The 21,428-nt window shown below is 56.2% G+C and overlaps 1 protein-coding gene across 1 annotated transcript; it reads right to left on the bottom strand.

Annotated features, from left to right (window-relative positions):
- Window positions 1–19,448: 19,448 nt before the first annotated feature.
- On the bottom strand, window positions 19,449–21,061 carry IER5L (immediate early response 5 like). Its single transcript, XM_086324571.1, has one exon. The coding sequence runs from the start codon at window positions 20,832–20,834 to the stop codon at window positions 19,626–19,628; it is 1,209 nt and encodes a 402-aa protein (XP_086180697.1). The 5' UTR covers window positions 20,835–21,061; the 3' UTR covers window positions 19,449–19,625.
- Between the last annotated feature and the right edge of the window lie 367 nt (window positions 21,062–21,428).

Below are 21,428 nucleotides of genomic sequence, written 5' to 3'. Positions count from 1 at the left end.
CCATCCAGCCATCTCATCCTCTGTCCCCTTCTCCTCCTGCCCCCAATCCCTCCCAGCATCAGAGTCTTTTCCAATGAGTCAACTCTTCGCATGAGGTGGACAAAGTACTAGAGTTTCAGCTTTAGCATCATTCCTTCCAAAGAAATCCCAGGGCTGATCTTCAGAATGGACTGCTTGGATCTCCTTGCAGTCCAAGGGACTCTCAAGAGTCTTCTCCAACACCACAGTTCAAAAGCATCAATTCTTCAGCGCTCAGCTTTCTTCACAGTCCAACTCTCACATCACGGGCACACGTGTGTGTGTGTGTGTGTGTGTGGAGATGGAGAGAAAGAAACCTGTGAATCACATTGTCCACCTGGGATTTGGGAAATGGGGGGCAGCCGGGATTTGGGAAATGGGGGGCAGCCGTCCGAGTACAGGGTTGGAAGCTGGCTCTGGTGCCAGGGCTGGTGGGTGGTGAAGGAGACGTGCAAGGCCCTGTGAAGGGTGGAGAGAGGCCCTGGGCTGCGAAGGGAAGGTTGGGGTGGGATTTGGTGCCAAGGGAGAAGGTGGGGTTCTTGAGGACCCTGGGCACACCCAGGGCTTGCAGGAGTGGGTCAGGGCTGCAGAGTTTGAGGAGCTCTCTGGGGTAGACCTGTTGGACGTGGCTGAGGGGGAGGCTGGCGGGGCTGCTGAGACCCTGTCCCCACTGGGGAGAGGGGTCAGGCTGCAGGGTCTTCCAGGTTCTGGCCCCCTGCCCTGCCGGTGCTCCAGCCTCAGGCTCCCTTCCCACCCTGTCTCTCGGTACCAGTGACCCTGGCCTCCTCTCTTCTTCTCAGACCCCCGGGGCCACTGAATAATTAGGGTTCGGCCGCTTCCCCAGAACTCCTTCCCCCTCTGGGAGCCCCTGGTCCTTTTTCAGGGCTCAGCTGAGGCCTTACTTCTTCTGAGATCCTCACCTCGCCCCCCTAGACCAGGCAGATGTCCTGGGTGTTCTTGTGTGACCACCCACCTGTCCCTGCTCTGAGCACTCGGCACACCTGGCTGCCGTGTGCCTGTGCAGCTGCTCCAGGATCTTCAAGGGGACTCGGGGGGCGGGGGGCAGCCATCTAGTTGGAACTTGGGCTGCTAGGGGGCCGTTTGCTTTGCAGAAACAGCTTCTCTGCTTGGTGTTCCTGGGGGTTCCTGAGGCCCACCCCCTAAGCTCAGGGCTCATCATCCCTGCTCCCTGCCATGAGTCTAGGAGGGTGCTGGACACCGCAGGCACCATAGAAGTATCTGTGGATGGCTGTGACAGAGTAAGGGGCCCTTCTAGGATGCTGGAGGCACAGAAGTGGGCCAGATCTCCCAGGAGAATTGGGAGGGAGGAGGGGAGGCTGGGCACCCAGCCTGGAGGCAGGGAGACACTGCTGAGGCAGAGGGGGTCCTGAAGCCAGCCTACCAGCGCTGGAGCTGGGGTGTGCGAGGGACTTCAGAAAGCAGTTCCAAGGCACAAAAACCGAGGCGGAAATGCAGTGGGCGACCCTGGGGAACCTGAGTGCCCCCGCAGGCCGAGTACCAGAGTCACAGGTAGAGGGGAGCTGGAGAGGCTGGCTTCTGTTGGTTCATTCATCCAGCAAACATCGCCAGAGCCCGCTCGGCTCCAAGACCTGTGCCGAGTGCTGGGGTGCTACAGTGAACAAGACAGACAGCTCCCCTCACCTTCCACCACTCTTCTGAGAGCCTGTTCCAGCACGACTTCCCCTAATGGAACACTGGACATACCCTGGTGTCCAGCAGTGGGGGATTGTTAGAGGCCGGATGAGCAGCCATACAATGGGCCATCGGATGATGCCTTTTCATGTATTCTTCTAGAAAGATGCTTCCGACCTATTGTGAAGCAGGGAAGGTAGCTAAAACAACTGCTTGTTTGCTGTTTAGCTGCTAACTCATGTCCAATTCTTTCTGACCCCATGGACAGTAGCCGCCCCCGCCCAGGTCCATGGAATTTCCCAGGCAAGAATACTGGAGTGGGTTGCTATTTCCATCTCCAGGGGATCTTCCCAACCCAGGGATTGAACCTGCATCTCCTGCATTGGCAGGCGGATTCTTTACCGCTTAGGAAAGTACAACCTCTTTTTGTAAAAAAGTGAAAAATGTATATTTTTGTTCAGTCTGTCTCTCTGTTTGTCCATGTATGTGGACAAAAGACCAGAAGGCTGTTTCTCTGGATAGTAATGTGCTTATTGCTGAGTGGTGGGGTGTGAGGATTTAGGGAAGCTCTGCATCACTGTTTCTGCCTCCAAAAGATGGTTATGAAGGTATTAAACATCATTACTGACTTCACAAAAAGAAAAATGATTATGGGGAACTTTTAACTTTGCTTTTTGTTGTTCCTATTTGATTTTTTAAATCTTTCTATAGTGTCCGCAGGCATTTTTATAATATCCAAAGGCATGGGCTTCCCACATGGTATAAAGAGTGTCTGCGAATGCAGGAGATGCAAGAGACATGGGTTCAACCCCTGGGTCGAGAAGATCCCCCCTGGGGTAGGAAATGGCAACCCACTCCAGTATTCTTGCCTGGAAAATCTCATGTACAGACTACAGTCCATGGGGTCACAAAGAGTTGGACATGACTGAGCAACTGAGCACACACACCCACACCCACACAGGCATAATATCCACATGTCATTTTTAGAATTAAAAAAACCTTCCCCCTAAAGAGCACTGGAGTCTGGTGTACCTCTGACAGTGAGGTAGGTGGGAGAGAGGGGGGAGGGAAGACTTGCTCAGATTTGTCAGGAGAAAAGAGGCGTGTTCTAGCAGAGTCTCTCTGAGAGGGAGGCGGGCAGGTGGGCTGGAGGCTTCCAGGAGTAGTCTGTTGGGGGACTCTCTTCAGTCTTGTCTGACTCTGCGACCCCTCAGGGGCCAGTGGCAAGAGCTCCTGCAGGCTGGACCAGCAGGGGAGGCAGCTGCGATTCCTCCCAGAGCCTTTGGGTGGGCAGGAGTGGATGGGAGCCTCCGGCCCCCTGGTTGGCACCTGCAGGATGCCAGCAAACCCAGGTTGGGTACAGAAACTAATGCTAGAGTGGAGTGCGCTCCCCCGCCTGCGACCTGCATTAGGGGTGCCGGTGCTCTCGGTTACACACGCCAAGGGGCCAATGGGGTGAATGGCTCCATTCTTCCCGGAGCTTTTCATACTGTGAAGGCTGGTTTCCCAAGTCCCAGCAAAGGGGCAGAGCCTCAAGGCAGCACCCTCCACTGAGCAGGGGACGTTGAGGGCCCCGTGCCCAACACCAGGTATGCTGGGGACAGCACCAGGGCTCTAGGGCGTGTGATGGTGGGAAGGACCTGGGGACCAGGGTTGCCTGTGTGACCCTGAATAAGGGTCTGCACCCCTCCGAACCTCTCAGTTCTACGTGTGCATGTGGATGGCAGTCCAGAGCCTGAGGCTGGGGTGGCGTCCACAGCGCCCGGCACATGGTCGACTTCCCACGAATAGAAAGAAGCAGGGGATGCATCGCCTCCCGCCAGGCAGTGGGCTATGTTCCGGGCTGGTCTCCATCCGCTGCTCCTGGGCCTCTGCAGCTGGATTTTCGCTAACCTGTACATAGACTTCCTGGCCTGCTGGCCCCTTTCCCCTCCTTATTTGCTTGGGCGACTTAGCAGCAGCAGCAGAATACTGGGGCTTCCCTGGTGGCTCAGTCGGTAAAGAATCCACCTGCAATGCAGGAGACCCGGGTTCAATCCCTGGGTAGGAAAGATCCTCCGGAGAAGGGAATGGCAACCCACTCCAGTGTTCTTTCCTGGAGAATCCCATGGACAGAGGAGCCTGGCAGGCTTTGGTCCATGGAGTTGCAAAGAGTGCCATGACTGAGTGTACACGCACAGCATGTGGACATTCTAACCCTTGAGCTCCATCATGACCTTTAGTTTCTCACAGATGTTTCAGGACAATACACAACATACAAGGTGGGTGATGGGAACGTAGAGGATGGGAGGGGGCAGGGAGGCTTCCTGCAGGTGGGTCGAGGGCCCATGGCAGCGGGAACCCCCAGGGAGGCTCTGAAGTGTAGCTCGGGCTTGGTGGTCCCACTGCTGACCTAACCCCGGGCCTGACCTCCAGCCTGGATCACACTGGCCTGGTGAGTCCTCCTGGCTGAACAGTCTCCTGCAGGGGCTGTTCCCGCCCCACTCCATACACATTCCTGCACCGCCCCCCTCCCCAACCGTGTTCTCATTTGCCACTGCTGCTCCGGGCCCCAGAAGCCACGTGCGCACTAACCCCTGCCAGTGTCCTCTGAGGGACCTCGGAGCTGGCAGCTCCTGAGCCCAGCCTGTGTGTCTGACTCTGGGTGAAGTGCCTGAAAGCACGTCTCACCTCATCCTCACTATGGGCCAACTATGTACCCATTTCTCAGAGGAGTAAATCAAGGCCCAAGCGGGTCAAGGTACTGGCTGGATGGGGGTGGTGCTGAGTCTCTCTTTCCCGTCAAAGCTCACGCCCCAGTAGCCTCTCCTGGACTGAGGCCTCAGGATGGCCCTAACTGCCTTGTGCTATGCTCACTCAGTTGGCCTAAGAACCCCCGTCCTCTTCCTGCTTTAGAGCTCGTCTCTCCAGGGTCAGCCCTGCCTGAGAGGCATCTTCTCCCAGAACCCGGCTTCCTTCTGGGAGGCAGGGCTGGTCCACACAAAGACAGCAAAGAGGCGGATAGCAAGGCCGGTAATGACAGTGCTGGCGGGCAGCCACGTGTCAGCTCGCAAGATGTGCTTACATGTGCCCTTGCGGCACCCCCTCAGCGAGCCCGGAAACTGGCATCACTTTCACATTTTAGGGATGATGAAATGGGCTTGGAGGATTTCAGTGGCGGCCCAAGGTCTCTGGCTCCTCCTGCGGAATCAGAGGGGACGTGGGCTTGTTCGGCGTGGGTGCTGTGTTTGGTGAGCAGGACGAGGCACTTCCAGCTGGGCAAGAGGAGGAATTTCTACAGCCCTGGAAACTGCTGGTGACTGCTGGCTCCTGCTTCTCCCCCAGGCCCACGGAGCCTGTCTCTGTGGACAGCACCATCCATCTGACCCCCAGTCCAGACTTTAGCCTGTCTTTCTTCCCCCAAATCCAACCCATGAGCAGGTCCAACTGGATCCATCCAAGTGAAAGTGAAAGTGTTATTTGCTCAGTTGTGTCCAGTTCTTTGTGACCCCATGGACTATATAGCCCACCAGGCTCCTCTGTCCATGGGATTCTCCAGGTAAGAATACTGGAGTGGGTAGCCATTCCCTTCTCCAGGGGATCTTCCCAACCCAGGGATCGAACCTGGGTCTCCCGTGTTGCAGGCAGTTTCTTTACCATTGGAGCCACCAGGGAAGCCTGGGTCCATCCAAATTATAATCCAACTCTGCCCACTTCTCTCTGACCTGAGCTGTGGCCACCTTGGTGTCAGTGGCTGTCACCTCTCGGCAGGCCCCTATGGTATCCCCCTCTCTGGTTCCACTCTGCCCTCTGAGCCTGGCTTCCACACTGATCGCAGGTGAGTCCCATCGTATTCCACCAGTGGCTTCTCACTCCCAACAGAAAACTCACACTATGATCTGATCCCTCTGACCCTTTCTATTTTCCTACCACTCCCTGTGCTTTCTCCCTGGCCCTCTAAGATGCCAAGCTCACTCCTCCCCCAGGGTCTTTGCACCTGCTGTTCTCTCTGCTTGGCCTGCCTGGGCACCAGGTTGAACAGTGGCTCTGTCCGGTTGTTCAGGGTTCAGCTCAGATGCCACCAACTCCCAGGGGCCCTCCCTTTCTCTAGGTTGCAGAAGGAGCCCTGACCACATCAGCTGTTCTCTGTCCTGACATAGGCCCTCTGTTCTATGGATTGGAAGCTTGATGAGGGCAAGAACCAGGTCGATTGTGTTCACCACTGAATCTCCAATGCCCGGAATAGTGACTGCCCCAGAGTAGGTTGTTGTTCAGTCACTAAGTCATATCTGATTCTTTGCCACTCCACAGACTGCAGCACGCCAGGCTTCCCTGTCCTTTCTTATCTCCCGAAGTTTGCTCAACCTCATGTCCATTGAGTTGGTGATGCTATCCCATCATCTCATCCTCTGTTACCCCCTTCTCCTCCAGTCCTCAATCCTTCCCAGAATCAGGGTTCTACCAGAGTAGGTAGGTGCCCAGTAATTCTTTGTTGAGTGAAAAGTGTGAAAGAGTTAGTCATTCAGTCGTGTCTGACTCTTTGTGACCCCATGGACTGTAGCCCGCCAGATTCCTCTGTCCATGGACTTCTCCAGGAATAAATACTGGACTGGATTGCCATTCCTTTCTCCAGGGCATCTTCCCAACCTGTGGATCCACGTCGGTCTCCTGCTGCTTCTGCATTGCAGGCAGATTCTTTACTGCCTGAGCCACCAGAGTGAAAGAAGGAATAAAACTTCCTGAAGTTGTTCTAGGAAAAGCTGGACAGCATGGGCTGGACAGGGTCCCAGGTGCCAAGTTGACCCTCTCCAGGGCCCAATGCAGGAGCTCTGGGGCCCCATGGAGGGTCAAGCTGGCAGGACAACTTTCCAGGGTCTCTAGCTCTGAAGTTGGATGGTTCTGTGGTTCATTCAGAGAATCACAAGGCAGCCTCCTGGGTGAAGGCAGGGCAGACCATGTGAACTTGGCTTTGAGTAGGCTGTTTGTGGGAGGTCCCCATGGCTGGAGAGGCAGAGCAGCAAGGAAGGAGATGGAACAGGAGAAGCTCTGCTTTGGATAACAGACAGATGCCACCTGACATACGAGGGAAAGGTCAAAGTGTCCATCCCGGCAGTCAGGGCTCTGCTGGAAACAGGCCTCCTAGCTGGCCTCCTCTTTGCATCTGAGGCCTCCCCCGTGGGTCTCCTTGCTTCACTGACAGGAGCCAGCACTTATTCATACCATCTCCCCAGTGCCTGGCTGACCCAGAGAAGTGGATCCATTCAGCCAATGGAAGTTTACTGAGCACCTACTATGTGTGGTACACTGTTCTCTCCAGGAGCTGGGGACAGAGAAGGGGTGGATGACTTCCTGCCCTAGTGAGGAAGAGGGATGAATGAACACATAAATCTACTGTAAAACACCAGGCAGTGGGACTTCCCTGGTGGTCCAGTGCCTACAACTCTGCGTTCCCAGTGCAGGGGGCCTGGGTTCGATCCCTGGTCAGGGAACTAGATCCCACGTGCCACAACCAAGACCCGGTGCAACCAAATTAAAAAAGAAAAAATGAAAAACAAAACAAAACATCAGGCAGTGATACAGGTTACGGAAAAATCAGGGAGAATGCAACAGTGGGGTGTTACCTTAGAGAGGTAGTCAGGGTGACATGGGAGCGAGAGTCGGCCATGGAGAGAGCCGCGAGAACACGCTCACAGAGCACCTGCTAAGCCCCTGAAGTGGGAACAGCCTTGGCAGTTCGGAGGGCAAGGTAGAGGCAGGAGGGCAGTGAGTGACGGGAAGCAAGGGCATGAGTGGAAAGGCAGCCAGGCTGGGCAGCACGGAGCCAGCTGGGCCATAGAAGGACTCTGTGCTTTGATCTGAGTTGGCCAGCAAGAGAATGTGCTGGAGTCCCACCTGCTGGCTTTTGCAAGCTGGTCATGTACATCTCTTTCCCACTCTGTGACGTTCAGTGATGTCACATTGGCAGCTTGGAATCGCCTAGGTGGGGGTATTTACACCACCAAGATGGGCAGTTTCTACAGATGAACCCTGCCCTCCACCTTCCAACTGGTTTTAAACATTTACACTACTGGGAAGTTTTGAGTTGGGGAGGGATATGGTCTGTTTTAAATATCTTCAAATATCAGAGAATAAGGAAAGTGGACAATAGGAGGCTGAGAACAAAATAGGAAGTCTAGGACTTCCCTGGTGGGCCAGAGGCTAAGACTCTGTGCTCCCAATGCAGGGGGCTCAGGGTTGACCCCTCGTCAGGGAACTAACTACCTCATGACATAACTAAAGATCCTGCAGGCTGCGACTAGGACCCACTGCAACCAAATGAATAGTTAACAAACAACACCACCAGCAACCACAAAACTAGGAAGTCTAGTTAGCAGGTTAGTGCAGTGATCCAGGGGAGCGATGCTGTGGTTGGACTAGGAGAGCAAAATCGATGGTGGTGAAGAGGGTGGGCTATGACTCTCCTATGAAGGGGAGCTGCCAGAATTTGCTGATGGACTGGATTTGGGTTTCTGAGAAAAGAAGGAGTTCAGATATTCTGATGTAACTTACTGGATGATGGTGCCATTGATGGAATGGGAAAGACCCAGGGAGTAGGTGTTGGGGGTGGTTCTCAGGGGTTTGGGTTCTGAGATGCCCAGTGCCCCAAGAGGAGAAGTCACACAGGGCTGGGACCTCTGGGTTGCATTCGGCATAGAGATCCCAGCTGGAGATGGAGTTGTCAGCTGGTTGATGGGACTGCATGAGTTTTGCTGGGAGAACGTGACAGGAAGGAGAAGGGGGCCAAGGTCTGAGCCCAGAGCCTCCCCTCATTTTGAGGAAGGGGAGAAAGCGAAAGCGTTAGTCGCTCAGTCGTGTCCGACTCTTTGCTACCCCATGGACTGTAGCCCGCCAGGCTCCTCTGTCCATGGGGATTCTCCAGGCAAGAATACTGGAGTGGGTTGTCATTTAGGATCCACAAAGGAAACTGGGGAATTACGAGCCAGGAGAATAGAACTAAATTGCTCTCTGCCCAGCTGATATTTGGGGGGTTTTGTTTTTCACGCTAAGCAAGAGGGGTGAAAGGACAGATATCAGGGATTGGTGGCTGTGCAGCCCTCATTTCTCTGGGAATAGAATCCTTCTTCCCTATGGAGTACCTATGGAAAGGGGCTGAAGTGGGCTGACCAATCCCCTTAATCTTAGGGATGGACACATGCCCAGACCTGGCCAGTCAGAGGGCTCCTGGCTCCCCATCAGCTGTGATTGGTTCGGGGATGAGCACGTGACCCAGACTGTGCCAATGAGTGGCATCCCTGGTACTTCCTGTTGGAACCATGGGAAGATGCTCCTTCTGCCAAGGTTGCTAAGCTGGGGAAAAGTTATCCTGGGGATGCTAGCGAAAGGGCCAGTGGTGTAATTGTGGGCCCAGTGCAAAATACAAATGCAGGATCCCCTGCTCAAAAAGCAAGAAAAAGTCCCACTAGCAGTAGCTAGAACACTTTTCCTTCCTTCCACAGACTCTCAACTTGTCATGGTGGGTTTTTATTTTTTTTATTTTTCTATCTGCTATGTCATTCTAAGTAAGGAAAAAATAAAAATGTTAAGTGATTAGCATGAATTTTTACCATTCATCTTCATATTGTGCAATACCAGTTTAAAATGCAAATATTCGAGCATTTAATTCGTGTAACACAAGTTACACAATTCGTATTTTGTGGCTAGTCCTTGATGGTACCTTGACATGGCCAGAAAAGACAGATACAAACCAGATTCAAGAAGGTTATAGGAGGAGAGAGAGCTTGCCTGGTGGCTCAGATGGTAAAGAATCCGCCTGCAATGCAGGAGACCCAAGTTTAATCCCTGGGTTGGGAAGATCCCCTGGAGAAGGGAATGGCTACCCATTCCAGTATTCTTGCCTGGAGAATCCCATGGACAGAGGAGCCTGATGGGCTACAGTCCACGGGGTTGCAAAGAGTTGGACATGACTGAGCAACTAACACACACACACACACACACACACACATAGGAGGAGAGGATCCCCCAGACCAGTGGAGTGGCTGAGGGGATATCACAGAACCTCGCAGACATCCCTCCACCAGGCCATGCGTGACCACGTGCATGTTTCCTCTCTCTCTTGGGCCTGACAGTTACTGAATTACTCCTTCCACCAACCACCAGGCTGATGTGCTGAGTTCTGATCGGAGCTTGGATCTAGGCACCTCCCCTCCAACAGGACTCATCTCAACCTCCAGCAGAGAGGTGACCCCCCCCCCCGCACCCCCCCCAAACACCTTAGTCCCTGGATAGAGGGTAGGTAAGAGGCTCGCCTCCTCCTAGTCACAGTCTCTGGTTGGTTTCTAGATGGGTCGTGGTGCTTCCAACCCAGGGTAACAAGGGCTGTCGCCATGCCCTGTGGCGCTGCTGGGCATGTAGCCTGACCCCAACCTCCCTGTCTGTTCCCAGGGTGAAGGGAAGCAGTGGTCACATGAGAGGGGATGCCAGGCAGAGCCGGGGGCCAGAGATAGGGGAGTCAGGGGCAGAGAACCTCTTCCAGGGAGGCAAGGAGGTACCAGGAGGCAGGATGGCAAGGGAGTTGAAATTTCAAGCCCTCAGCGCATGCTTCATTGTCTCATCCATTTCACTTACAAAACGCAGATTCAAAGTCAAAATGATTATGGATTTCAGGACGGCATAAATGTTAAGCCCCATCAAGACAGCAGGGTGTGAAACCCCAGGCCTGGAGTCTTTTGAACGTGGGGCCCTGGTGGTGACTGTACTAGTCATGTGCTGGTGGAGCTGGCCCTGGCTGGTGGCCCTCTTGCTCACGCCCCAGAGAAAACCCAAGAAAAGGCCAAGAAGAGACAGGAAATGCCAAGAGACTGTGAGTGAGCCCTGGTGACATCATGTGAGCCTCTGGGTCCAGCTGTGCCTGGAGCTGAAACACCATGGACTTTCCAGTTCCTGAGCCAATGAAGTTCTTTTTTGCTTCAGTCAGCTTCGATTGAGTTTCTGAGGCCTGAATAAGGGGGGACCTGCAGAAGAGAGGATCCAGGCCTGGGAATCTGGATACCTGGACTTCTCGGTTGGCTTAAAACATTTGGAACTGTCCATCCATCCAAATGGTTGGATGGCATCACTGACTCAGTGGACATGAGTTTGAGCAAACTCCCAGAGATAGTGAAGGATAGGGAAGCCTAGTGTGCTGCAGTCCATGGGTTGCAAAAGAGTCAGACACGACTAAATAACACAATCCACCCAAAATGTCTGTGAGTCACACAGAGATCTGACTGCCCCCTCCCCAAATGAACCTGTTCTGTTCTCAGCCAGGTCCTTTATTTGAGTTAGACCACCTGTTCTTTGTCCCAACAAAAGGAAGCTTTATTCCTCAGCCTTCCAACCCTCCTCAGGCTGGTTGATCTGGGTGTCAAAGGAGACCCTCACGTTCCACCCTGGGGTGAGGGATGTATGTGTGTGTGCGTGTGTGGCCTGGAGGGCGGCTGGGAGCCAGGGAAGGAAAGTGAGAAAGGCTCTAGGGAGTGTTTAAGAAACATCAGAAAATGACTGGGTTGGCGGGGGCAGAGTGGGGAGGAGTTAGAGACCCAAGGGTTGGGAGTGGGGAAGGGGTTGACTGGGGGAGGGTGGGCAAATCATCTCTCAGCCACTGTTTCTCCTTTAACCCACTCCCTGAATCCATCCCTTCGTTCATTCCATCACCAAGCCTACATCCTGAATGAAGTCGTTACACCCGCGCCAAGTGACTGCTGACTGTCAGGCATAGCCAGGCCTCGAAGATATCCAGACACCTCACTGGAGATAAACCTCTTTGAAGACACGAGTGCCAATTTGTGGAAAGACCCAAAAAATCCACCAGAGTTTAATTTGCCTTCTGCAGTCCCAGCAGTGAAAAGATCTTGACTGAGTCCCTCTGGATAAAGGTGCATCTTCTTACTTCTTAGGTAATCAGTTTTGTTCAACAGGAGAGAATCAGTAGAAAAAGTGTCCTGCATTTTGCAGAGGACGTGTATTATCTCAGCGGAGCTGACCAGTGATGATATCGCAACTCTGGTTTATTGGTCGCTGGCTGTATGGCAGGCGCGGGGCTGTAGAAGGCTCACTGCATAGGTGGGTGTTCACGAGCATCCTTACTGTGCAGACAAGCGTTTGGAGACTTGGAAAAGGGCCCGAAGAGCCTAGTGTCTCCTAGAAAGTGGCGGAGCCCCGTGGGTAACCAGGTCGGTGTGGCTCCGGTGGCTGAACTTAGAACGACAAGTCCCACCTTTGGACAGGCCCCCTCGTGGGGAGGTGGCCCCAGGAAGCCCTCTGGTGCTTGGTCTCTGCGTGCTCGTCCACACTCTGTCATTTGATATTAATAACTTCCAGGGAGGGGATGTCTCACAGGGAACTGGTGTATTGCCCTAGGACAGCCCTCCCACCCTCCTCTGTCCATTGGAAAGAAGGACAAAGCTCGCATTGGCCTGGAGCCTCAGCCTCTCCGGTGTCACCAGGGAAACTGGTTGGGACAGCTGCCCCAGACTGTTGTTATACTGGTTAATCCCCTCCTTCAGTCCCCACCCCCCCAGCAACCCCCTCCCCACCATTGCCCTGGGGGAAGGCAGGAATTTTCTATAACACCAATAATCACTACCATTTCTTGGGTTCGTGCTGTGTGCCAGGCATTCCAAGAAGCCCCTTCTTGGGTGACAACTGAATCCTCCCATCCCTGCCTTCCTCTTTGGTCCCACCTCCTGCCACTCTGCCCATTACCCTCTGCCTCTTGAGAGCCATCTTCCAGTTCCAACATGCCAATGAGTTCCTGTGTTTAGTCCTTCTGCCTGGAATGCTCTTCCCCCATTGTTCATCCAGCTAGGGTGGTAGAGATTTCTAGAGCTCACCCATCGGCACTTCACTTCTCTTTCCCAGGCCCCCTGCAGTTAGGCAGGGTCATGGGGCTAATTCTGGCCAATGGGCTGTGAGTGTTAAGTGAGGAGAATTCCTTCCCTTGCAGAACAATCCAACTCCTGAATTGCCGCTGAGCCACTGCGTGGGGGCATCCGGGAGAGTTGTCCCATTCAGCTGGCCTTTGCATGATCAAGGAATTAATCTGCGTTGTGTTGAACTGCTGAGATTTGGGGATTAATGTGTTACCGCGGCAGAGCTTATCCTATACTGACTAATACAGCTGATCTATTTAGATCTCAGCTCATGTGTCGCCCTCTCCGATCACCAGATTTAAAGTGATACTGCCAGCTCCTCACTGTTTCATTTTCCCACAACACTTATCTCAGCGTTCAGTGGTTCACTTACTTATTGTCTGTCTCTCCATTAGCACATACGCTCCATAAAAGTAGGGTGCTTGTCTATCTTGTTCATGCCACATCCTCAGTGCCTAGCACAGGGCCTGGCATATACAGGTACTCAATATATTTGAATTAATGGGTGAGTACATGCATTTCTTGAATGAGTCAGTGACAGAGGCAGGTGGCCATTCTCATGGGTAGATGTGGAGTCTGATCTTGCCACTGGCGGTTTTCTTACTGTGATTAGGTATCAGACGGCTGGAAGCAATGGTTCTTTTGTCTATATTTGGAGTGTCAACATTGGATTCGGACCTTCCTTGTCTCCTCCCACTCTATCCCTTCAGACCTGGGAATGTGGGCCGGCTAGGAACACGACTCATCCCAGGTCCTAAGCCGAGCCTATAGCCAAGCCAGAGTCTGCCCCTGGGTTTCCAGACTCCTAGTCCACAGAGCTTTGTGCTGAGCTTTGCGACTTTGTCTTTAGTTTCAGCTTAAGTCACTGAAGACACTTCCTGAGCATTTCCCTCTTAACTACCCACCTGGCCAGGTAATCTAGCAAAACTCTGAGCAAAACATTCTGTGATGATTGATAGGAAGGACGGGGCAAAGTTGGGACAGGGGTCAGAGGTGAGAACAAGCAAGGGTCCCTGCAGAATGCCTCCCTGGGGTTTGTCTTTTTGTCTCACAGTCTCTTGGCAGAGACAGAGTGCGGCATGCTGAATTCTGGGGAGCCAAGGCCTCTTGGTCGAGAGCTCTGTTCTCAGGGGTTGAGCCTCCTCAGAAAGGTTGAATAGCCCTGCTCCCTGCACTCTGCTCTGTAGCATGCTGAACATTGATGATAGTACCTGTCACATCACATTATTTTCTCTGAAAAATATGGCATTAATTTTTTATTCTAAATATAAAAGTGATACATGCTCATTGTAGAAAATTTGGAAAACAGAAATGTGCGAATGGTGAAACAAAGGTCATCTGTATTCTCTCCGCCTTTCAAGTGTTTCAGTATTTTCCAGCTTCTATTCCATCAGTTTCGTCTGCACATGTGATCAATAATGTTACCTGTTCCCCAGATGTCCCTGGGCCCTGCCAGCTGGGGGTGTACAGGCGGGCATGTTAATTTCAGCAGGTCCCTCTCCATTCTGCTGGCCAGCACCTTGGCCTCCCTTCAAAGCTTTTTCAGTTGGGTCTGGGAGTGCCAGGGGGAACCATGTATGAGCTCCAGCCAAGTTCCTCCACTTGGGCCTCCTTGTGGGTACCCACTGCCCTAGTCCCCCGAGGGTGGCTCCTGTCACTGTCCCTGCCCCGGGGCCTGCAGCCTCCCCTCCCCTGGTGATTCCTGAGTGGCAGCCCCGGGAAGAATCAGATGGCCCTGTGGCTTCATTATCCTGGTGAGGAGCAAGGCGAGTATTTTTTTCCAGAGCTGTGTTGGCTGCATTTAATCACCCAGGCCCTGAAGCAGCCATGCCTGCGCCCTGGGTCTCCCCAAGTCCCACATGAAAATGCCCCCTTTAACTTCCTCTCTCTGGAGGACATCTTTGGTCTGTCACTTTTCTGAGTAGAGTACCCCTTTTCTGAGAAGAGACCTCCTTCTCTGTCCATGAGCTTTCAGTGGGGGAGACCAACCACCCTCTAACTCTGCTGCAGGTTTGGGACAGGACAGGGTCCTTCCCTCAGATCTTCTGAGCTGACAAGAGACGAGGATAGCCGTTCTTGGGTGGCGAAGATGTGGGATGGGAAGCCAGGAGCTGCTGTCATGAGAAATGGGTCTGCAGCAGGAGAGTGGGCACCCAGTGCAGAGAAGAAAGTCACAGGAGGCAGATGGAGCATCTGGAGGTTTGTCCCTGAATCCAGTTGTACCTGAAGCCTGCTCCATCTCTGCGCACAGTACAGCTGAGTGCCATGAACCAAGAAATCCCACTTCCTCCCATGCTGGCTCCAGTCAGTTCACTGTTCCCTATCATAAGGGTCCTGACAAATACCAGGAAGAGGTCAGTTTCTGTGCTGGGTGGGGTAGGATAAGACACCACTGTCCTGTGTGTCTCTCCATCCCTCCACCCAGAGCATGAAGTGTTAGATGTGTGCCCCCAATCTGCTAGTTCAGGTTCAGCTGGAACTAACCAGTGTTGCTATTTAGACAACATCCGGGTCATTTGACGGCTCACACTGTAGTATGTAATAAATCCTTCTCCACTAGACTGTGAACTCCGGCAGTAAGACTGGCCACTTCGTAGTGTGATTTCGGGCAACCTTTCTCATTTCTAAAACAAGGATGCTCATGGTATATTTCTCTGAGAATAGCTGGGAAAACTCTGTGAATTCATACGGAGGGACTTCGCTGTCCTTTTCTTTGATGTTCTTTTTTGCAGTGATCACTCAGGGCTTTGCCCTGGCTAGGCACTAAGTGGGACACCCTGCAAATGTGTGTCCCGTGCATGAAGAGGCAGAAAGACTCACCCTGTTACCAGAGTGACACCCCCCTACCCACACACAAACACACACATACACAGAATAGAAGCACTCAGAGCTCAGCACCCTACGCAGTGACCCTCCTGGGAGCCCAGGGCATCCTCAGCCCCTGGCTTCTCTGGAGGGCAGCCTGCAGCTCTCCCAGGCTCTCAGCTGTCATCCCAGCAGCTCCATATTGCTAGGAGCGCAGCTTGGAGCCTGGCTCAGCCCTACACCACGTATCAAGGGCAGCAGAACCTGCGGTGTTCTAGGAGCTAGGGGAATTGTGCGTGTGTGTGCATGTGTGTGTGTGTGTGTGCGTGTGCACTGGTGAACTTGGGGAGCGGGGGAGAGCTTTCTAGAGCTCTGGCTTCCAGAACTGCTCTTCTCTGAAAGCTCTGTCTCATCACTAAGTCCCCAGTCTTTTCCAATCTCCCTACCTCCTCAATGAGTGCCCCCAACCCCAAGTCTTGCCTGGGGGCTCCTCTGGGGTCTGTCTGGGTCATTTTCCTGGAAAGAGCAGGGCTTGTCTGTGGATCTGGGTCTGTGGACTCCTGGTTTGCCTGCCGGCCTGCCCCTCTTCCTCCTTCCCCAAGACGCATGTTGCCTGCCTTTCAGTTGTGTTCTGCTGGGGAGCATATGTTAGTTTCTCAGGATGTCCTGGGAGGGCAGGCAGAGCTCTCGCCAACCTCCAGGGGAGGGGTCATGGCATCGAGTGGAGTGGGGATGCTCCTTAGGGCTCTTGTGTTGGGGACAATGCATTTGGGTGGGTGTGGCCTTCAGTGCGGGGTGTACTGTAACATCAGGATGGCTTGTGTTGCTATTTCAGGTGGACCTTCTTAGTGTGAGAGGTGGCCGGCCAGGGGATTGTGTTATTGGTTGCTGCACGCTGTGCTCAGGGCATTGACCGTTTGCGTGGCTGCCCAAGGTCCCTTGGCCGTGAAAAGATAATTGAGTGGGAGGGCATCTCTCTTTCGGGTGCTCCCGGCGCCCTCCACCCCTGTCCACGGGGATCCCTGGATCCCAATATGCCTGAGGTCTCTGGGCACAGCTGAAGCTCAAGAAAACCTAGCAAAGGGGAGGACAACCTGGGTCCGCGTTCAGTTCAGAGCTCTTATTTCGCAGGCCACCACCTACGCTCCCTTGCCCGTAAGGGACAGGTGGGAGGTCCCAAGCCCCTCGGCTGGTCCCTTCAGGTGCCCAGGTCCGACCTCCCGACAAAGGCGGCCGACCACGTGCCCTTCCTCAAGGCGGGCCCGGCGTGGAGAACGCACGCAGCCCCTGGGTTTCCGCTCCAGCCAGGGTTCGAGCCAGACCGCGCTGCGCCCGGGGTGGGCGCGGAGCAGCCCCTCGCAGCACCCCGCCCCGCCACCCCGGGTTGTGCCTCGCCCACTCCCAGCCTCAGCCTCTGCAGCGCCCTGGAAGCGGCGCTAGGGGGAGCTGTGGCAACTGGCTTGGTGGATTGAATCAAAACCGCGCATCAAACAGCTATTCCTTGGACTTGCAGGGGATGGGTGGGTGGGGGGCGCACGGGGAGGAGGGCGACACACCGTTCCCCCTCCTCAGCAGCTCCAGACTCTTCTCTTCCCGTAGGAGGCCGAGAAAACAGCCCTGTTTTTGTGTGTGTGTGTGTGTGTGTATGGGGGGGGGGGTGAAGGTGCTTTTCCTCCCCGGAACTCACGCCTCCGTAGCCTCCTTCTTTCCTCCTCCCCCATCGTGGGCCCTTCGCGGCCCCCACCTCCGCCCCCCCACCCCCGCAAGCCCCTTGGCTCTGGAGTGTCCCCGAGAACTTCGCCTCGCGCGTCACCGGGACCCAGAACCCAGCGGGCTCCTGGGACTGGCTTGCGTCGGCCTCTCCGAGGCTTGGGGTGGGGGTGGGGGGGGTCCTCTCGGCTGCAGCCCTTCCTCTCCCTGCGGGGGGCGTGAAGGCTAGGGTGGGGGGGGCGTGAGCCGTCCTGCTGGGGGGAGGGACTCGCGCAGCCAAGGGGAGCGCAGGGGCGAGAAAGCGAGCGAGAGCACTGGGGAGACAGCCAGGGACAGAGAGAGAGGGGGGAGGCTATCAAATCAAGAGCAAGCTGCCACTTTGCTTTTTCTTTCCTTTTTCCTCCCCTTCAGTCTTTCTTTCCTATCCCCTCTTAAGCTGGAACCACCCCGCGCGCCCCCGGGCCCGAGGCGCGGCTCCAGATGTGAATTTGGTTCCAGTGGGGAGGACGCGAGCTTCCTCGGGGCCTTGGCACATTCTCCCACTCTGAGGTCATTCCGTAGGTGGTCAGAGCGCAGAGCGCGCCTGGAGCCTTCCTGCCTCCATCCACTGGGGAGGGAAGAAGAGAGGCGGGCGGGAGGGCGCGGAGAGGGAGAAGGGAGGGGCGCGAGGAGGGAGGGAGACGCCGCCAGCACACCACCAAGTGGCACCGAGCAGTGATAACAAACTCAACTTAAAAAAAAAAAAGGAAAAAACTTCCCCAAGTTGCAGCCGGAGATGTGCGGACGTGCGGGCGGAGGCGCAGGGCGGGGACTGTGGGTGGCCCAGAAGCCCCCGGTGTCCCCCGGCGGCTCTCCCCGGCCCAAGAGAGCTCTGAGTTGAGGCAGAGCAGGCTCTGCGCCCCTGGCTGGGTTAGGAAATGTGATGGTGGCTCGCTCGGCTTCCTGCTGGAGACCCTGGGGGCGGGGAGACCGGTTCCCGTGGGGGTCAGGCCCCTCTGCAGAGGCGGCGGGGGGGCCGGGGAGGCGCGCAGCACCGGCTTCTTCCCCAGCAAACGACACTCCCTCCCATCCCTCTCCCACCCCTGGCCCTGCGGATGTGGGCAGCTCCTGCCCTCCCAGGCTAGGAGAGCTGGGCTTTGCAGGAGGGTAGGGGTCTCGTGTCACCTCCCTCTATCCTTCCCGCCACCTCCAGGCCGACCTGAAAACAAGGCACCGCCATCCTCTAGAGTCGACTTTTTTTATTAAGATGATAAATTTAAACAAATCATCTGAACAGTTTTACCCGGTTGATACACAATTCAGAATGCACAAAAATACAGGGGAAGGAGGGAGAAGAGCCAAGAAAGGAAGGGTTGGCAACTTGTTTTGGAGTCCACATGGTGTGATGGCAGAGAACCAGAGGGGCTGCAGGCGAACCCCACTTTTTTTTTTTTTTTAACAACAAAAGGCTTTAAATTAAAATCTATCAAGCTGAAGACACAGGACGGGGTTCTTTCGGGCTCGAACAATGCTGGTTTCATGAAATGCAACCGAAGGCTGAATCAGGATAGTGCAACTTAGAAGCACACACACACACACACACACACACCCCCACATCTGACCAGGAACTTAGAGAAAAGTCTCCAACGCAGTCGGCGGTCCCGGCCCCTCCCTCTCTCGGGGCCGCCGGGGATCCAGGTGAAGGAATCGACTTCCTTTTTTGTTTAGTGGGGACCGCAGTGCTGGGCATGATGGGAAATGTAGTCGGCCGTGCCCGCCCCCTACCCCTTCCCCAAACAGTGTCCGAGAGTGTCGGGGTGTCCGGCGCCACCTCCGGGTCTGGAAGACGGGTGGAGGAGGGGAGGAGAACAGAGCCAGAGGGGCGGGGAGACCAGAGGTTCAAGACACCCGCCCCGGGAAGAAAAGAAAAAAAAAAAAAAAAGTTGAAGTGTTTTCATTTCTGCCTTCTCATTTTGAGAACTTTGGAGGCCGCCCCCAGAGAGGAAATGTGACCCAAACCTCCCTTTCGGAGATAGAGTTTGCCTTTGTTTTTGCTCAGGATTTCACAAGACCCATTCCTCACCCCGCGGAGGGACTCGAGAGAACAGAGCTCCGGGCTTCCTGGGTCTGACAACTGATTGGAATCGGCGTCCGAGACCCCGCGCCCTCCAGCGCTGCGCCCCCGGCGCGCTCTGGCGGTCTGGGCGCCCTGCCTCGCCCCCCGGCTGCCCGGCACCTCCTCCGGGCAGCAGCCCTTCCTCACGTGGCTGGCTCCTCGCTAAACACCACTGCAATCACTACAATAAAAAAAAAAAAAAAAAAAAAAGAGTAGGAGAAACACAAAGCATACTTAAATAGGCGCTTTTTCTCTCTGCAAAAATAAAGTCCAAGATCTTAGATTTTTTTTTTTTTATTTTACAATTTATAAAACATCAGCCGTCTCCCTCTGCTCGCCCCCTGCTCAGCCCGGAGTGGCCGGGCGCCCGTTCGTTCCCTCCTCTCGCCCCTTGGCCGAGTCTTTGTCTGGCCCCAGCCCCGCGGGGCCCCGGGTCCCCGTGCCCTCGGGGGTCCCTAGAAGGCGACAATGGCTCGAGTCCAGGCGCCGAGGCTGGCGAGCGCCTGCTTGGCGCACAGCTGCCCGTTGAGCGGCGGCGGCTGCTCGGAGGAGTCCGGCTGTCGGCTCACCAGCCCGGAGAAGCCCGAGCCAAAGATGGAGATCAAGTTTGAGATGTTGGACGCGTCCGGGGACGAGTCCGGGCAGAAGTCCTCGAAGCGAGCGCGCTTGCAGGGGGCGAACGGGACGCCCCCGGGGGGCTCGGCCCCCAGGTCGCCCGCATCCTCGTCGTCGTCGTCCTCCTCCTCCTGGCCAGGGTAATACTTGCGCTTGCAGCCAGTGGCGGACGCCAGGCCGGGTCCCGGGGCGCCCTGGCCACAGCAGGGGCAGTGGGCGGAGGCGCAGCAGTCCTGGTGCAAGTAGCCGTTCTCCACTGTGGTCACCACGTGAGTGTCCAGGTCCAGCACGGTGGTCTGGCTGCTGCAGTGCACGCCAAAGTCCGAGGGGGCCGGGTACGCGCCCCGGTAGAAGCCGGGGGAGGAGGCGGGGGCCGGGGAGGAGGGCGGGGAGGCGGCGGCCGCTGCCTGAGGGGCGGCCCCAGGGGGCGCGGAGGGCGCGGAGCAGGCGGCCGAGGCGCGAGGGTCCCGCGGGCAGAGGGAGGCGGGCGGCGGCAGCGGCGCAGGACCCGGCTGCAGCGGCTCCAAGGGCTGCCCGCGGTGGGGCGCGCCGTGCGGCGGCTGGAGCGCGGCGCACCCGGGCAGCTCCGAGAGGGCCCCCGCGCCGCCCGCGGGCGCCCCGGCCGCCGCTGCCGCCGCGCAGCCCCTGGGCGCCGGGTGCTGGTGCAGCTGCTGCTGGAGGTGCAGCTGGTGGAGCTGGTGGAGCTGGTGCAGCTGGTGACGGGCGACCGGTTCGCGCGCCTCCGCGTCCCCGCCGCCGCCAAGTTGGAGAGGGCCGAAGTCGGCCGCGCTGGCCGGCATGCCCGGCGCCGCGTACGCGAGGTGCTGGTGCTGGTGGTGGGGCGGCTGCTGCTGCTGTTGCTGCTGCTGCTGCTGGCGCCGGTAGAGCTCGGCGTAGCGCTCGCTCAGGTAGAGCTGGCGCGCGTTGCGGAGCACGTAGGACACCAGGAGGTTCTTGTGCAGCTTGATGCCGCCGCGCTGGGTCCGGGAGCTGTGGATCTTGCGCAGGGAGATGCTGATCAGGCTCTGGGCGTCCAGGGCGCACTCCATGCTCCCTTGAAAACGGCGGCGGCGAAGCAGCCGCGGCCGTTGCTGCTGCTAAGGCTGCTGCTGTTTCGGCTTCCAGCCGGCCTCCGGGACGCGCTGGGCAGGGGAAACGGAGCCCGGGTCAGCGGGTCGGCTGCGCTCCGAGAGGAGCCGCCACCATGCGCTGCGCGCCACCCGCGGGCTCGTGCTCCCCAGACGGCGCCAAAGCAATGAGCCTCGGCCGGCCCGGGCCCCAGCTATTTAGCCGGGCGTCCGGGCCCCGCCCCACACCTGATGAGCCAATGAGAGTGCCTCAAACCTCCCGAGTGACAGACGCTGCCCGCCCCGGGGCCACTAAGCTGGCCAATCAGACCAAGGCGGTTCCTTTGTGCTATTCAAATACCGAACGGACCCGGGACCTCCAACGCTGCCGCTGCCTCGAATGTTCTCCTGGGGCCGCCGCGCCGCGCGGGACTTGGAGTCACGGGGGCCGCTGTCTGCGACGTGGCCGCCTCGCAGCCGTCACGTTGGAGCCCGTGGCAGCCCTCGGCCTAGTTCCTGGGAGCCCAGGGTCGGTTCACCTGCGTGCTGCTGCGACGGCTCCTCCCCCTTCCTCAT

The sequence above is a fragment of the Bos grunniens genome, chromosome 11, assembly GCF_055505025.1.
Source record: "Bos grunniens cultivar Pamir isolate PY7600 chromosome 11, Bosgru_T2T1.0, whole genome shotgun sequence".
Taxonomy (NCBI): domain Eukaryota; kingdom Metazoa; phylum Chordata; class Mammalia; order Artiodactyla; family Bovidae; genus Bos; species Bos grunniens.
Note: the sequence above shows the minus strand (reverse complement) of the source record. Positions and strands in the feature narration are given on the sequence as shown.

Coding starts and splice junctions, on each gene's coding strand:
- IER5L (XM_086324571.1), bottom strand. CDS start 20,834: ATGGAGTGCGCCCTGGACGCCCAGAGCCTGATCAGCATCTCCCTGCGC.